Genomic DNA, 18,503 nt, shown 5'->3' on the forward strand with positions numbered 1-18,503 from the left:
AAGATCAAAGCAGCACTCTGTGCAAGCAACATCCTGCACACACGCTGAGCAAATGTTCTGATTTATCCAAGACTGCAGTAAAGGGAACAGACGCATTGACCGTATTGTCTTCTGTCGCCCTTTTTCTACAGCATGTGTGTGCAGGACAGAGCACAGGGAATGAGCTCACTCGTAATGACTTGATATCATGAAACTTATGAAATCAATGACGTGCAAATGCTATAAGTAGAAATTACTTTCTTGCACAAGCGCTGTGACTGATGCTGACGCGATGCAGAATTAGGCAGTTTGCTGGTTTATGGGTTTCGTTCCAAAAAAAGAGAAGCGGCTCATATTCTATCTCAAGATCAAAATATGTTTCAATTTCGTGTTACTGACACACAGGATGTAGGCCATCACGAAAAGAAAAAAAATTGTACAACTAATCCAATCTCTTCAACCTTTTTTTTTTTTTTAGTTCCCCTACAAAAGCCAATTTCTTTCTTAAAATCCACATCACTCAAAGTACCGGATTTTTCGCACTATAAGGCTCAGCTACAGACATTCCATTTTCTCAAAAGCCAACAGCGCGCCTTATAATCTGATGCTCATTATGTATGGATAATAGTCTGATGCCTTGGACGTGATATTTTAAATGTTTTCTAAAGCGCTTTGTTCCAGCCGCCGTAGTGATTAAGCTCTGTATAGATAATGGTGTATTGTATTCCTTGTGTGAGTGTGAGCGTGGATGGTTGTCCGTCTCTGTGTGCCTTGCGATTGGCTGGCAACCGGTTCAGAGTGTCCCCCGCCTACTGCCCGAAGACGGCTGGGATAGACTCCAGCACCCCCCCGCGACAATTGAGAGGATAAAGCGGATCGGAAAATGGATGGATGGATGGATGGATATTATTACGTTTCATCCATTTTGCATGTAATGACTTACACCATGAACTAACACGAAAATGTTGTGTGGCATGAGACAATTGAAATTCATTCTAATACATTTGATCAACATGACATAAGCAATAGATCATGTCAGAAAAAAAAGAGAATTTTACATCATCATTTGCTTGGCTGCAGCAAAGCATTTGCAAATTGTCCAAGAAATGAGAAATTGCTTTTTGGATGTGCAGAAATGATACGCTGATGTGAAGATTGAAGAAGTCGTTTTGAGAAATTAAATTCTGATATGAGGAATAAAAATAAAAGAACAGTTCAGAACATTAGCGGTTCTGCAATACATGAACAAGATTGGTGACCCGGTCCTTTCTCACATCTCCCTGGTACTTTACGTACTCCTCATGTCTAATTGAGTAATGATGTCTTAAGTATTTCTTGAGCACTGCAAATGTACATTCAAGACCTACCCAGATGGCCCAGTGCTTAAAAAACAAAAAAACATGAATACTATCCTCCTGTTTTTTTTGTTTTTTTTTTAAATTGACTGCTCTTGCCGCCAGCAGGTTTTTGAAAAAAACATAACTGGGACTATGTTGGCAGGATATCATTTCCTTCCACCGTGTGTCACTTCAGCATAATTACCAATACTGTAGTCGAAAGATGCCCATAAGTAAAAACACACACACACACACACACACACACACACACACACACACACACACACACACACACACACACCCACCCGACCTCCCCAGGAAAACAACTTGCGGGTGAAGGTGTGGCCTCACAGGAGCAGCAGCACAACATGCAGGTGGAGGGAATAAAATGTGATCGGCGCCACTGTCTGCTCGGTTACCGCTAACGACAATGACACCAAAACTTCTATTCTGGGTCCTCATCCTAAATGCCTCACTCAAGCTATCGGGTAAGTTTGTGTAATGTACTCTTCATTGTGCATGAGCTAATTAACAACTACTGCCTCGAATGTGCCTCTTCTATTTCCTTGAGCTGTCTGTAAACTGTGATCTACTTCCAAAAAGTATTTTCTTGAAATCATTGAGCACCATGAAATTGTGCACGTTTCTGCACATTGTGTAATAGATGACAGCTCATGATAGCCCATTTCAATGTCCTCTTAGGGCAGGGGCGCAAACTCATTTTTGTCGCGGGCCACTTTGGAGTTACATCTTCCCTTGGAGGGCCGTTACGACAGTGAAACCAAATAAATGCTGAATCATCACATCGCATTATTACTTGTACACACAAAAAAATGATGGCTCACTAGTTTTGAAATCAGTCATGTATTTGTTCAGTTATTGCTCAAGTGAGTGTAGACAGGGTAACAAACTTATTGCAAAATGTTACCGACATTTATTATGTATGACAATTTGAGATTTTGGTACAGGAAGTTGACACAGATGGTTTGCTTTCGCGGGCCACATAAAATGATGTGGCGGGACGGATCTGGCCCCCGAGCCTTGACTTTGACACCAGTGTCATAGGGTGACTGACAATAAATATGATGATGAAGTTAAAAGAATAATGCTAATAATGATTGCTGTATTAATGTAGTGAACTTGCCAGATCAACTCATACTAGTCAAGCAAATATTCAGAGTGAAATGAAGTTGCTGTCAAGGCATGTTTAAAAAAAAATCATTTTCCTCTTTTTTTGGTGGGGTAGTGGAGGGAGTCAGTATCACATCCGAATATTTGTGGCCCAGCATGTTCTTGGTTTTGTTTTGGGTTTTTTTCAGAGTATCGTTTCAGTCAAGTTTCTTAATCCATATTTTGTTCACATGTTGAAGTTAGATTACATTTTCCATGATGTGTCCAGCAGAAAATACTACCTACTTATACCAATACGACCTAACTGCCCACCCCGCACCCTTTTTGTGTCGTAAATTGGGGGAAAAAACAGTGTGTTATAACTCTAACCAATATATGTTGTCAAACTACAGGTATGGCGGAGTCCTAAAACTATTTAAAAAGCCAAATGACGTGCATAGTACTTTTTTTTTCTAGGGTACAGGATTTCTTAGTGAAGGCAAAGGGACTGTTAATATGATACTGCATATATCGAACTTTTTTTCACAGTATTGGTGACAACGAGGACAAAAATAGAGTGAGATGAATGTATTTTGGGCCTTTTGAGTCACGGTGGTATCAATGGAACTGCCCAACAAACAGAATCAAATTGGCACTTGCTGTCGCTTTGGAACCCTCCACAAGCCTGGAAGTCACCTGCCAAATTTTCCCACTAAATTTTTCACAGTAGCGTATGTCGACTAAAAAAAAAAAAAAACGAAAAAAAAAAATCTTTGCTGCATGTCAGTGCATGTGTTTTGAGATTTCCAGTCTCGAACATATTTTGATGAATCCTTGATGCACCTTTGTCCAGAAACTCTTTGTCCAAAAAAATCAATGAAATCTACATGTAGTACATTTTCCCAGTGTTATTGGAGACGTTTTAAGTAATAGACATTATTATTGAGAAAGGTTCAGTGCCGACAACATAAAAAAAAAAAAAAGACAAAGCCATAGTTGCAACGGTCTCTCTACCTTATCGTAATTTGCCACATTACTTAGCATTTTTGCTAATCTTCCGAATATGATATCGCATCATCAATTTTGCCTTTGTTTGGTGACAAGCACCTGCTCATTTGCTGTATTGCTGCAGAATAAAGCAGACATCCCCGTTGATCCCTGTCCTTAAGGCTCATGGAACTGCAGAAACAAATTGAGCAGTGTTGTCGTGATGATACTCAATATTTGTTAAGAATGAACCTTCTTTTGATTTTTATTCCCACCCCCGGTTTTCAGTGATTTTTTTTTTTTTTTTGGAAGAAATGATTTGCATCTATTTATAACAAACAAAAAAAAAAAAACAATGCATTTCAATGGCTGTCAGTTATATGGGGATTGTCGCTATTTACAGGCCATACCGGTCCGCTCCCTCCTGCAATACAATTTTATGATGTCTCGTGCCCTCATTTAGTGTTCAAATATAATAATACCTAAATGATCGGGATGAGCAGTGGATTATTTGCATTTGATAACAGATCATATGATTGGAGCACCGTATAAAACATATTTGATTGGACCTCATCACAATACTTGTTCCATCTCAACAGACAACCATACTCCTGTCTTTGAGGGCGGAAAGGACTATGAGCTCGTTCGACCTGTCAGACTTCACCTTGTCAGAAGAAGAGACACTGGGGTGAGCAAACAGTACAAAGTACCATGCAAATCCTTCAGCCTCATTAAATGTTGCCGTTTGAAGTTACAGTGACAATATAGATTGGATGACTTTATAACAAACAAAAAAAAAAAACAATGCATTTCAATGGCTGTCAGTTATATGGGGATTGTCGCTATTTACAGGCCATACCGGTCCGCTCCCTCCTGCAATACAATTTTATGATGTCTCGTGCCCTCATTTAGTGTTCAAATATAATAATACCTAAATGATCGGGATGAGCAGTGGATTATTTGCATTTGATAACAGATCATATGATTGGAGCACCGTATAAAACATATTTGATTGGACCTCATCACAATACTTGTTCCATCTCAACAGACAACCATACTCCTGTCTTTGAGGGCGGAAAGGACTATGAGCTCGTTCGACCTGTCAGACTTCACCTTGTCAGAAGAAGAGACACTGGGGTGAGCAAACAGTACAAAGTACCATGCAAATCCTTCAGCCTCATTAAATGTTGCCGTTTGAAGTTACAGTGACAATATAGATTGGATGACTTCTCGGGAGATTTCTTGGAATACAATCAGAAAACACATAAAATAGAAGATGATGGAAAGTGGTCGGTGTGCCTCATTCAACTAGGTCATTTCATTCTGAAAAGCACATAATCGATCCGGCGCTGTCTTGACTTTGTGGTATGAACTGATGAGAGGAGAAACGTCTTCTAAAACAAGTCGAGCTGTCCACTTGTGATCGATTCAAGGCCATGACAATAGTTATGGTTGCGTTTACTGTTTATCCCCCTTGTTTGACACTTATTTGTCACGTACGGTACATATTAGCAGTTGTGTAAGTCAGATGGAGTAGAATGACATGCATCAGATTTGTTTTCCCTCATTTTCTTCCTCTGCAGAACCTCAGGCCAGAGACCATTAGATATGCCATGACGGTAGAAGGAAGAGACCTTGAAATGCACTTACAAAAAAACAAGTAAGCAATGATTTCTTCGATGGGGGGGGCTAATGTTTCGAGTGGAATTTATTTAGCCATAGTGGTTGAATGCTAATGCCCAAGGAAGCGTGTAAGTGGCCGTCTGTCGTACTTCCTGATTTTTGGATTTTCTCACAAATATTCATGTTGTGTTTCACATCCTTTTTATATTCTTTGTCGATGCTATTAAATATATTTAAAGCTGCGCTTTTGGTCAGCACTGAGATTCCCCCCGACCCCCAGCCCATATTACTCATGCTACTTCCATGATTTTGCACGAAATAGCACGTCATATATGCTAGTCATATATGACTGATAATATCATATGTTTTTATTTTCTTTATCAGTGACTTACTTACTCAAGACTACACTGAGACCTTTTACCAAGGAGATGGCAAACAAGTCACCACTTTTCCAAATGACATCGTGAGTATTTATTGAATATAAAGGCTTGTGAATTATTCACCAAATGTTGGATGCGTGCAAAGAAAAAAACAAAAAATGAAATCGGGGTGTCATCAATGTAGGTACGACTTCCCTCAGAGGGCTATTATGAGTGTCAAACCAAACATTTCATCTCATCATCACATTTTCACATAATGATGGTCAACTAGATTTGAAAACAAATGTTGCCTTTGTTCAACTATTGTTGTAGTTACTATAAAAGTGAGTGTGTTAACAAAAAAAAAAAGCTTGCAATATCTCAGTGGTATTCTTTGTAATGTGGAGATTTTAAATTTCAGGAAATATTTGAGCAAAAACCACATTGCGTCCCACATAAAATGAGGGGTCAGGCCAGATGTGGCCCCCTGGGCCTTGATTCGGAACATGTTCCAGAAACTAATACATTGTCTCATCATTATCAGGATCACTGCTACTATCACGGGAAGATTGTGAACGAAAGTGACTCGGCGGTTAGCATCAGCACGTGTGACGGACTTCGGTAAGCCCTGCAATTACCATTCAATTTAATGGACAACAATCATACATTTGTGCCGCGAAAAGGAATTCATCTATTATAATTTTTACGCTTTTTTTCCCACCCATAGATTTAGATTGACTTGTTGGTTGTATGGATGCTTGTCCGTCTTGTGACCAGCTACTGTGTTTTTTTTTAAGTTGCTTGGTGGATGTTGTGCAATATCCACAAATGTGCTTTCTTGATTCTGACAAGCACGGTGGTCAAGATTTAGGAGTGTGCCGGTGACATTTTTGTCCATGCCTGGCACACGTTCCTTGTCCCAAAGGTCTTTAAAGAGGTTGAAAAATCAGGGTTCTATCCGGGTCAGTGGACTTCTTCCACAACAAAATTGTGTTTCCATGCCTTTGTGCACCTTGATCAGTCTGCCATGCTGTCTTTTCAAAAATGTCTTACTATAAAGTTGGGTGCATACAATTGTCCAAATGTATGAATATGGTAACATCACACATTTTAACCAATCTTATGACTTTTGCCCATAGTATTCGTAATTCGGCAAATGTATTTTTTAGGGGTTATTTCAGGACATCAGCCCAGAGGTACTTAATTGAGCCCCTCGCTGGCGATGATGAGGGGGATCACGCAGTGACGAAGTTCAACGAGAAGGACTACACACCCGCAGTGTGCGGTGTCACCAACACAACATGGAGCACAGATTTCGAGCCCCCAACAAGCCGCAGTCGCTCAAGAAAAGCGGTTCGCAAACCACTTCCATGACACTTACACGCAAAGGCTCTGCTGCGGCCGTATGTGAAATTCACGAGATAAAATTCATGGTCTAACTCTACCATGGAACTGAAGGCAGACGTTGCATTTTATAGTTGTCTGCTGCCACAGAGATTCTGTTTTTGTAGGCGGATACAATCAAAATTGGTGTCTTTGTGACTGTACATGAGCACTAATCTTCTGAATCTGTTGTCGTATTTCAGGGTATATCGATTGAGTACCAACAGAAGTACATTGAGCTCTACCTTGTTGCTGATAACCGGGAGGTAGGACGACACAGAATGTCACCACGAATACTAGGAAGCATTTATTTTTTGGGGGTGGGGGGGCGTAAAGTAGTTATGAGTTTTTCTCACCTTTTTATATGACTGCCAGTAAAACATACTTATGCATACAGGCATACATACTCTTTCATACATCCTATTTTTGGATTTGCACATGCAGTCTTCCTTTTATGAGTAATGGGGTGTGAACCTGCTCTCAAATGGTAACCTGGTTTCAGTATGTGAAGCTGAATCGGGATCAAACGGCCCTGAGGAAGAGGATATTCGAAATCGTGAATTATGTCAACCTGGTAAGTCAATGCTAATTCAAACAATGACCTATACAGTGATCCCTCACTATTTCGCGGTTCATTTATCGTGGCTTCGGTGCATCGCGGATTTTTTCAAACATATTCATAAAAAAAATAAATAAATAAATAAAAAAGAAAAGGAAAAAAAAAAAATTAAGTCTGCAAAATGTCCGCAAACGGTCTGCGAGAAGCAGCGAAAGTCAGCAAAACAACAGCCAGTCACATAGAGCAACATATACAGTTCTACATATGCATGTTTACTGTATTTTGTTATTCATACACTAACCTAACCTAACTTATACATGTTTAAATCTATTAGTATACAGCATGAAGTAATGTTAATTACTAATAAATGTAATTTACTTCTACATGCATGTATACCATTAAATTTGGCCTGATAAATATTTTTTATACTCATACACATGTACATGTACCTATATGGGGGGGGGGGGCCCGCTACTTCGCGGATTTTCGTTTATCACGGGTGGTTTCGGTCCCCATTGACCGCGATAAATGAGGGATTACTGTAACGTTATCTTGTCTTTACTCATTCTATCCTATCTTATCTTATATGAAAAGGAGTGTTTGATGATGTTGGTGACCTCACTTTGGCAGGTGTACAAACCCCTGAGGACCTTTATTGCTCTTGTTGGGCTGGAGATCTGGTCCAATGGTGACTTGATCTCCATCACTCCTCCAGCTGGAGCTAACCTAAATGGTTTCATGACATGGAGGAATTCTGTTCTGGTCAAGAAAAAAAAACATGACAATGCGCATCTTATCAGGTTAGAATGGTTTCCATTTAAAGAATCTGTACAACGCTAGTGTGCGATTTCGTGAGTTTTTGGAATCACCAATGCTGGAGTCGGGACAAATCATGCCCGAAAAAGCCTTTCGGTGTCAGACCTATGGAACAGCAATAAAATCTATCCATCTCATACATCTCTTTAGTGCTAAACAAAAGGGAAGCTTGACTTCCTCCTGCCATGTATTGCTATGTACAAGGACTCTGAAACTGATTCAATTTGACACCTAAACAGAAGTGTCCTACACACACTCAAATTTTACTTTTCACAAACATAATATATGACAACAGACAGCCAGTCTCGCTTTATTGAGCTCACATGGGAAATATTAAAAAATTCTAATTCCAATGAATACAATCCCATCCTATTTTTAAAAAGGATGAGGTTGGGAAAACCTACCCTCTGTTCAAAAGATGTTTGTTTGTATTTGTTTTTTTTCCATTTGTCTCCAGTGGGATTGACTTTGAGGGAGCAACGGTGGGACTGGCGTACATTGGGACGCTGTGTTCCGGTCATTCTGTTGGAGTTGTGCAGGTGAGCCTTTGGACAACTGTTCAACTAAATATGGTGGGATGTGCCCGCTCTAGTTTAAATACGAAGGACACGTTGGCAGACACATGCTCCATTAAGTGCTGATTGCAGCCTTTGACTGACCCGAGCATCAGATGTGAAAGAGGATCGGGCAATTCATGTGATCTCAAAAGACAAAGAAATAATTTGAATGCGTACACATGAATTATGCAGTCGAGTACGCATGTGAAAACAAAATGCTTCAAATATTGACCCGAATAATCGACATGCAAACATTTCAAACGTATTCAGTCGATAGTTGTTCTCCCCTTTGAAATAGCAAACAGAGCAAAAATAGCTAAAACTCTTGACTGGTTTCAATTACAACTAATAGTTCACATTTGGCACAAAATCCCCCCCAAAAAAATCAGCCATTTTGCCAATGTACCGTGTCATTGGTATAACTCCATCATCCGTCCATTTTCCAAACCGCAAATCCCCACTCGGTTTGCGTAGCGTGCTGGAGCATATCCCGGCTGGGTATGTATGAATCCAAAGGGGGAAAAAATGTTGCCTTGAAAAAAAACAGACAGACATTGGTCTCTGAGGAATGCTAACGAGGGTTTGACTCTCACATTTTGGAATCACTATATTCTTAGTATCTTTGCATTTATCTTATGATTTTGCAGGAAACCCATTTCATGAAACAAAACGCTTGCTTTCCTACCACAAGATTGTGCATAAGGAAGTGGATACTTCTCATGAATTGCAAAACATGCCCTTAAAAAAACAACATCACAGTTATTGGAATATAGAAGAACAAGACAGATTGAGGAACCTCACTGATGTTGACATCGAGGAAATTGACGCATTGGTGTCTCGCAGGACCACAATAATCGGGCCATTGCCGTGGGAGCCACGTTGGCCCACGAGATGGGCCATAATCTTGGCATGAATCATGATGACTCCAGTGCTTGTATCTGCCCTGGTGATAGCTGCATCATGGCTGCGTCCCTCAGGTAAGGAACCTCTGAGATGTGGCTGCATTCACAATGCTGGCAAAATGCAGCGCGGATGTTTACTCAACAGTTAACTATTGGCAAGATATGTCAGTGTCGCAACACGCCATGACGAAATCGACATGTTATCTGTTGAATATGAGGCATGACAATTTACATCCCTCTGTCGATTGCTACAAACACACCTTGTCGCTGACGGTACTAAGCCCAAAATATGTACCGGTATGTGTAACATACCATGTTGTTCATTTACCCAATATACAGTCTAGGGTACATCAGTGACAAAGTGTTAGTCAAGATGCTACTTTACTCATGAGCCAATAATCAGGCGTAACACCATTTCGTCACAAATGTGCCAAAAGCAGAATTCCGCAATATATTAATCCTTTCATGCCCCAGTAATGATAACCTGTAACCTGTCCACTGTCGTAATCGCTGTCCCTGAAAGGTTTAACACTTACTGAGGGATACACAGACTCGTCTACCCGCATTGTAAGTAATAACCATTGTATTTGCCATTCGTACTTGTAACACGGCACATGAGAGACAATTACAGTATAGCAACATGTAATGACAAAAGCAGCATATTGTCGACAGAGAGGCACAGGACAGCCTTTCTGGATTATAAAGAAACCCTTAGCTGTGTCAAGTGCCTTCATGAGCGTAATCAATTTTATCAATAATTAGCCACGTAAAGATTACTGTTTACTCGATGCATAAAAACATTTGCAACAAAATATACATGGATTGGGCATATGAACGTTATCAATTAATGAAAGAACCCCACATTGTCCATCGACACTGCCGTATTGGCCCGAATATAAGATGGTGTTCTTTGCATTGAAATAAGACTGAAAAAGTGGGGGTTGTCTTATATTCGGGGTCTAGACATTGTACCCATTCACGACGCTAGATGGCGCCAGATATCATTAAAGCGAATGCTGAACTTGACTCCCCAGGCCAAAGTGAACCCCTGCCACAAGAATAAAAATAAAAATAGCGGTAGCATTAAGAAGAAAAATAAAAAAATAGCGGTAAGAAGGTAAAAGAGAAGAGATAACAGAAAATGGAGAAACGTAGTAACAATCTGGAGAAAAGTGGGTCGAAGATCGGCCAGGTTAACTGGCAGCTGATGAGAAGTCATGATGTAATTTACATTTCAAAAACCATAAGCCATTCATTTACAAATGTGATTTCGCTTCAGATTTGAATGTGGCAAAATAACATGCTTTTTCTCTCTAATATATTGTTATAATCATTTGTTTCAGATGTACTGTAATTATTTTCTGTATAAAAATTAATTTGGTGTTCAAAAAGTCTTTTTTCAAACTTGAGTCTTGAAAAAGAGGGGGTCATCTTATAATCAGGGCCGTCTTATATTCGGGCCAATACGGTATTACTATAGGTCCCCTGATTTTATTTATTTTAGTATTTTACAGTAACTCTGCTCTTGCTTGTATGTCATTTTTTCTACCTTCAAAGTACTCAAGCAACTTTAACACTGTTTTCTCAATCATCTACTGATGCCGCGTCATAACTGCAGGGGTTAGTATCTTGCTCAAGGACACTTTGACATGGCTTGGTGAGCACCGAGGCTTCCTCCCAGCTGGGGATGCCCAAACTCTTAGGCAGGGATCATTCTTCAGATCTTCTCCTGTGATATGTTTGATTGTCAGCATCACATCCAATGCCATAAGCACTCATGCCTTGTCTGATGGAAGAAGGCAATGCATTGACACAAATGGATTTCTGATCAATGCAATATCTGCCCTCCGTTCCACCAGCTGGGAAACCCCTCGCACTTTCAGTAGCTGCAGCAGCAGAGACTATAACAGATACTTGACTGGCCGCAGCCCAAGCTGTATGCTGGACAAGCCAGACTACAGGAGTCTGGTGGTGCCCTCTGTCTGTGGAAACGGTTTTGTGGAGAAAGGAGAGCAGTGTGACTGTGGCCCTGAAGAGGTAAACGGACACACCGGATTTGAATAAAGGCATCAAGCGAATCCTTTTCCTCTCCATCACAAAAGACTTTAGTGAACCTAACTTGTCCCTTCCGTTCCAGGTTTCTCTTTTGTCAAGGACCACATAGTGAATTTACACTGCATATCCAATTGCCCAAATTCAAATTGATGCCTATTTCTAATCGGATATATTTCCATTGAGATTTTAAGTCATAAATATCTGCTATGACCATAGAAGTTTGAGGTATGTGTGTCACAATGTATATACATAGAATATATATATAGAGACATATTTTTGATGCCCAAAATGCGGCTTTTCCCCTTCAACGTGGGTAAGACGAGCAACTGCGGCATTTGCTTCATTCACTGTAGGAAAAAAGGTGAACGTTGTGGCAGGGCAACGTAGCTGCGTTACGATGTGCCTGCTCTCAGTGCCTCGAGCATCCAATATCTGCTTTTCATTAAATTTTCATCAGCATTTGAAAGAGGACTGATTCTGATGAGAGCTAGTGTTATTTTTTTTAGGTATTTTTTTACAATGCCATGACTCACGTCCAAATTGTGTCACCTGAGAGCAAAAAAAATCAATCTGAACTGTGGCACTTGCACCACTTCGTGTAAATCCACCCGTTGAATGGTCGATTTGTATCGAGAGGTTATCCAAACTTTTCATGAACAGCTTCTCTGTCGGGAGCGGTGTTGTTATATTGTAATCTACCCCAGGGATAATGTTTTCCTAAAATAAGGCGTAGCACATTGCTTCGCATTGTCTGAGAGTTTGGTTTGGGTTTTTGCCCGAAGGTACCGTCAGGAGTCTGACATGAACAAACACATTTCCAAACCTTAAGAATCAATTGCTGGTTTGTTATTACGGTTACCGTAATGAGAGGTGTTTCATCGTGTCTACATGGATAAACACTGTGATTTAATTCCATGCCACTATAAATTGCAAACATAATAGCAAGCGCTGATACATTTATTTCCTTTTTATTGCTGTTAGTCAAAATATTTTTTTTATCTCTGAGTAAAAGCGAGAATTCTGACGCATTCCAAGTGATGACAAAGTTTTACATTGAGTCTGACTCGTGACTGGAGCTTCTGTAATCCTATTTGAATGGAATAAAGCTCAAAACCCCAGCGGCTTCTGATGGAAATATTTACTAGTTTTGATTAGTCGACTAACTACATTAAAAAAATGTCGACTGTCATCATGCCTCAGGAGGCATTCAAGAATTTGAAAAAGCAGACATGCATTTTCAGGTGTTAATGATTAGATGGACTGGTTTACTTATTGTCTTCGCTCATAAAGTGTCGTTTTAAAGCTTGTAACAAACCTCAGGGTGATTTGTTGCCATTTGGGTGTCTTTCTGAATGTTGTCTTGCTTGTCTATGACACCTGAAGAAAATTATTGTGCCTGCGCATTCCAGTGAAATTTCTGGCAAGCAGTTAACGTGTTCGGAGTTGTTCGTTGTAGTTGCGGGTTGCTATCAGCTAAAGATGGAAAGGGGAAGACTGCCACGATTATGCGTTTTTTTTTGTTTTGTTTTGTTTTTGTTTTTATCTGCTTCAAAAAAGCATTTCTGGCGTTCTGTCTGCTGATCTTGTTTGGACAGTGCCTTCAGTCCTACAATGATTGCAACGTCTTTTGATAGGAGTGCACCAACCCATGCTGCAATGCTACCACTTGCGCCCTAAGTGAGGGTTCCCAGTGTGCTGCAGGGGAATGCTGTGACAAGTGCAAGGTGAGCAACGTCGTACAAATGTAAGGCAATTGCTGTATATGATGTGGTGCAGGCTGCAATGAAAATGATATGAAGCTCAAAGCATCCAACAGTCAATTGTTGAGCTATGTTGAGATGTATTTGATGATAATCATGCCCAATGCAGGACTGTACACATTTTGAGTCCATAGGATAATGATATTTAAAATTGTACGAAAAGCCAGCACATGCAAAAACATGTTCATCTGCAAAGCCTATGGGAAGATGAGGTGAGAGTCGCTTCAAATTCCCCAAAAAATCATCCTGTGTGGTCAATTTCCACTGGAGATTTAAAGTTTTAATGTGGCCACACGTGAACGTTAATGTGATGTCACAAATGTCTTCAATTTGGATGGGCCGGCGTAATGTTTCGGGTCAGTGTGGTGAAGGGAAAAAGAACAAAGGAAAAAGTCACATCCACGCCGTTGCTACGATATCAAAAAGGCTTGTTGTTTAGTCTCACAAAAAGTGCAGTACGAACAGCGGAATCAACCACATTTGACCCCACGTCACGAAAATGAGTCATGTAGATCGCGAAACGGGGCCGACAGCAATGAACACCCTTCTCGGACCAAGTCTCTGCATTGGCTGGTGGGGGCTCTGGGTAGCAAATTATCCAGAGGCCGCCCAATGACATCACTTGTTGGCGACACACCTGAATAAGGACCCATCTCTTTCAGCGATTATAAGTAAGAGATGGGAAGTGATGTGCGTGGCTGTCGTGTCTGCTGCACAGTCAAAGTTTCTGGCTTTGAATGTACTCCTACGGGTTTTTCTGTGGGCACTCTGGTTTTCTCATCCATTCTGATTGTTAAGGTCATTTGAAGAATCTACAGTAGATTGCCCATTGTTATTAATTTATTTTTTAAAAAAGAGAGAGAGAATTTGAAAAACAATTTCAAAAATTAAAACGCAGCACGCTACCCGAGACTTTACCGAATGAAATTATCACAAAATGAAAACAAAATGTGGCCCCATGTTCAATACTTTGAAAACATTGTCTACCAAATGCTTGCTCCAGAAGTCAATGGAAAAGTGAGAGGATTTGAATTAGTGGAATTCAAATTCTTTTTTTTTTTTAGCGGGAGTGGGGAAGCTTGTACAAATTTGAAATTAACATTCATAACCAAAGTATAAGATGATCATGATAGAGCTGCAGTCGTCACTTTGATCCTATTTCAGGATTTCGACAATATTCCCAAGTGTTGGGGGAAAACAACCAGTAGCGAGATATGTAACATTTTTTCCTGTTTTAAATGATGTGTTTTTCTTTTTTAGCATCAAGTGATACGTCACCCATCTGATAAAACTGAACATTGTATTGCTGTGAGAACCGTTTAAAGGGAATATCCAACGCAAACAAGGTTTTCATTGCGGGTTTGTGAAAGGGTTAACCTCCAACATCATTCTGCAAGACGAGTCACAAAATTCCAATGTCCATCCATCCACCTGTTTATCCAGCTTGTCTCACAACATCATCCAGCTGGACCCTTCTCGAGCTTGTCCTCATTAGGCTTACGGGAAAGAAGCGGGGTCAAGCCTCGGCACTGACGTCAGCCAGTCATAAGCCAAACAAAGTCACAGTAAAAACAAAACACTCTCTAGTGATTGTATTTTCAGTGTTCTGGAAGCTAAATTGGCCAAATGCTTCGTCATGGGGTGTATTAACTTTTCCTTAACAATATCTCGGAAGAGCTGTCATTGTAAATATGTAACTCGCGCTCCAACCCTGGCAGTGTGGCCCCACCCACTGGGTCCGGTTGGTCACTGCACCCTCCCCATCACCACAATGCTAGCGCTTTGTAAAAGAGAAAGGAATTTTAAAAAATGGCCGAATAACAAGCAATCGGTCCTGTTGTTTCCAAAGATACTTCCACGATCTTGGGAGTGTCGGACGAAGCAGGATGAGTGTGATCTCGCAGAATATTGTGATGGTGAGAACGCCGCCTGTCCTGAGGATGTATTCAGTGTCAACGGCTTACCGTGCGATGAAGGTTCTGGTTACTGTCATAACGGCCAGTGTCCCAAAAGATCAGACCAGTGCATCAAATTATACGGACCAAGTAAGTGCCAATCTTCCTTGAAGTTTGAATTGCCGATTGAACAAAACATTCGGTTCGGATTTCCCAAGCACTTGGAGCCGCAGACCATAAATAGCAGGCTCGCTTGTCATCAGGTGCTATTGACGCTCGTCCTTCCTGCTACAACCAGAACACCAGAGGAACTTACTATGCCTTCTGCAAACGTCCCTCAAATGATCGACACATCCCCTGCCAGCAACAGTGAGTGGTCTGCCTTTGTGAGCGGAGTCACTGATAGTAAACTTGTTCATTTTTGCCATGCATACATTTTGTACTCGCACTTGCATCAGTAAAATCACTGCGCTCATTGCAGAGATGTGTTTTGTGGCAAGCTCTTCTGTCACCATGGAAACGACAACCCAAACTATGGTCGCATGGTGAGGATTGGTGACTGCAAAGCAGCTTTCTTTGGAGACTACACGAAAGACTACGGCCAGGTGGACACCGGTACCAAATGTGGGGACGGAAAGGTGACGCGTGGCATCAGTTGTTTTTTTTCCTCTACTCGATTTTCAGTGTAGTTCCAGTGTAAAAGTTAACAATTTCGGTTTCTAACATGAGAGTCGTGTTTTTTCAGGTGTGCAGTGACAATCAATGCGTGAGTCTTCCGGTGGCTTTCAGAAACACAAACTGTTCAGCAAAATGTCCTGGCCACGCGGTAAGTACCGCAATAACTATCGTGTCATATCTATCCTATAGACAACATTGCTGTTTTTGTTGTTTTGTATTTTTTATGCCCTTGTCCTTTCAACTCCTCAGGTGTGCAATCACAGAAGCGAGTGTCAGTGTGAACCCGGCTGGTTGCCTCCTTCATGCAGTTCCAAGGACAATGAATTCAGCTCTCTTTCTCGTGGTACCTGCAGTTATTTCGTAGAAAAAAAAACTTGGTCTGCCTGTATTAGAAGCCCGGGAACATCCATTTATAGCTTGCATCGAGGCATATCAAATGATCAGTTTTCTGTCTCTGCAGGATCGACTGTTGCCATCGCAGTGACAATTTCATTAGTGGTTCTGGGGATTATTGCTGCCGTTGCGGTCGTCATCTGGAAAAAGCGACAGAGTCCCATTTTACCAACGTAAGTCACTATCAAACATTTTATTGAACACAGTTTGGTCATGTCACTGTCAACAGAGCTTTGTGAATCCAACAGGATAAAACGTCATTTTTATGTAACAGTGCCCATAACGTAAGGAAGAAGCCGGCAGCGGACAGCTCCGCTTTCCATCTTAACAAAGCACCCGCTCCCCGTCCACCCACCCAAGTGCCGCCGGTAACGTTAAAATGGACTGTTTGATAAAGTTACCATGTGTCGTCATTGAACAAATCCTAATCACATCAAATGATCTGTCATCATTGTAGGCTAAGAGGCCAAAACCCAAAGGAGCTCCTCCTCCTCCACCTCTAGCAGCGGCAAACAGACCAAATCCCACAAGCCAAAATTACATGGGAGTCCGTCAGGTAACGCTCTCTTTAATTTCTTGCGCTGAGATAAACTGCCTGTTTGTCATCTACCGTGAAGCAGGAAATGGTCTGCTTATTAGCAGGTGGACAAACAAAGCTCAAATGCAAATGTCCAGCCTTGAGAAGGTATCCTTGGTTGATTTCCACGCTCTTCTCATTTACCATCTCATGAGAAATGGTCATTGCTGCCTAGCTAGTCCAACACGTGTTTTGGTGGCACAGTAACCGTCTTTATAACCGTCATAATAATCATTTTTATCATTCCAATACAAGATATACAGTAAGATGTTTTCTTTCTTTGCTCACTAGGCACTAAGGCCAGTACCCCCACCGAAGGTCTAACGGATGCCACTGCACTATTTCCAGTAATGTCCACCCTCTCCTTGGACCACAGTTATTTGTTGTGCAGGTTTTCTACTGCAGTGCAGTCGGGGGCGCAGAGGAGCTAAATGGACTGCCTTGAGTAGAGCACTGAAGACTGGACTCGCAAAGACTGTTCTTTAAACACATTGAGCTCTGCCATTTGATACCTTTTATTATGTCCAAACAACAGATACCTTTATTTGCCAGTGACTGTACTGAGGAAAAAGTAATTGTATTTTTTATTTTATTTTTTTAATCTAAGTGTATCCTCCACTGAATTTTAATGTTGTGGTCTTGAATTCAACAGCTAACGGTTCTGTATGAACCGTTGACTCGGTTTTCGTCACTGTTAAATGTAGCAACAAGAACAACAAATCAGCTTCATCATGCCAGCCTTTGACTGGTTTTGTTGATCGAGAGCACCTCATGTTCAAGTGTAATAATGTCTAATTGTTATCTTGCATTGGCATTTGATGAAATGGTGGAACGTGTTTGAATGTGAGCATATACGTATATTGGAATTAACAATCAAAAGGGCTTCAGCAAACTTTTAACACAAAGCTGCTAGAGTGCAAAAAAAAGATTACTACAAGTGGTGGTAGATATATTGAATTTGTTTTTTACCTCGTCAAACTAAGAAAACGAATTAAATGGGTTAAAGATCAACTACGATCAAGCTCAACCATCCAGTGGAAAAATATAATTCAAAATATGAGGTTAAAAAACAAATTTTCAAGGAGAGTACAATATTTTTGTGTAGATTGTAATGCACTGTAATGTGCAATGTTTACATCCATGCTGCTGGCTCAAGAGGTGCCATAAATGCTCATTTGTAGAAGACGCTATACGCCACCATTGATCCAATTAATAATTCACCTTCATTCGTTGTTCATACAATAACCCAGCCGCTGGGGGGCAGTGCCCTCCCCTGGGGGTGCACTGTTCCCCAGTGCCGGTCCCAAGCCCGGAGAAATGGGGAGGGTTGCGTCAGGAATGGCATCCGGCGTAAAACTTTTGCCAAGACGACCATGCGAGTTGGTAGGACGGTTTACAGGGGCGGATGGAAATTACTGACTCGCTGTGGTGACCCCTGAATAGGGAGGTGCCGAAAGGAGAAGAAGAAGATTCGTTGTTCATACAATATCCTCCTGACTACCAGTAGTTCAAATTTGTCCTCTGTAGAGGACA

General features: G+C 41.0%; 1 protein-coding gene and 1 long non-coding RNA gene across 4 annotated transcripts; one reads left to right on the top strand and one right to left on the bottom strand.

The window, feature by feature from the left end:
• The first annotated feature begins 1,649 nt into the window (after positions 1–1,649).
• adam28 (ADAM metallopeptidase domain 28) lies at positions 1,650–17,707 on the top strand. 3 transcript variants are annotated; one of them, XM_019885294.1, is made up of 22 exons: positions 1,650–1,804; positions 4,013–4,101; positions 4,997–5,073; positions 5,421–5,499; positions 5,940–6,016; positions 6,565–6,748; positions 6,982–7,044; positions 7,281–7,352; positions 7,968–8,137; positions 8,611–8,692; positions 9,554–9,687; positions 11,472–11,649; positions 13,302–13,391; positions 15,277–15,472; positions 15,586–15,691; positions 15,804–15,960; positions 16,068–16,148; positions 16,250–16,343; positions 16,461–16,566; positions 16,668–16,761; positions 16,851–16,949; positions 17,262–17,707. In XM_019885294.1, exons 1-22 carry the CDS (start codon positions 1,747–1,749, stop codon positions 17,292–17,294), a joined length of 2,319 nt encoding a protein of 772 aa, XP_019740853.1. In that variant the 5' UTR covers positions 1,650–1,746; the 3' UTR covers positions 17,295–17,707. The 3 variants fall into 3 exon arrangements, 2 of the variants coding, with proteins under 2 accessions (XP_019740853.1, XP_019740852.1); XM_019885293.1 differs by lacking the exons at positions 1,650–1,804; positions 4,013–4,101 and adding an exon at positions 4,380–4,550; XR_002170074.1 differs by lacking the exons at positions 1,650–1,804; positions 4,013–4,101; positions 17,262–17,707 and adding an exon at positions 4,380–4,550 and having other exon boundaries at positions 16,642–16,761; positions 16,851–16,930.
• Positions 8,396–9,577, bottom strand: LOC109525054 (uncharacterized). Its single transcript, XR_002170075.1, has 2 exons — positions 9,512–9,577; positions 8,396–9,242 (listed from the first exon to the last, which is right to left on the bottom strand). It is a non-coding gene; the product is annotated as an uncharacterized LOC109525054 (long non-coding RNA).
• Positions 17,708–18,503: the final 796 nt, after the last annotated feature.

The sequence above is a fragment of the Hippocampus comes genome, unplaced genomic scaffold (assembly GCF_001891065.2).
Source record: "Hippocampus comes isolate QL1 unplaced genomic scaffold, H_comes_QL1_v1.1 scaffold45, whole genome shotgun sequence".
NCBI classification, from domain to species: domain Eukaryota; kingdom Metazoa; phylum Chordata; class Actinopteri; order Syngnathiformes; family Syngnathidae; genus Hippocampus; species Hippocampus comes.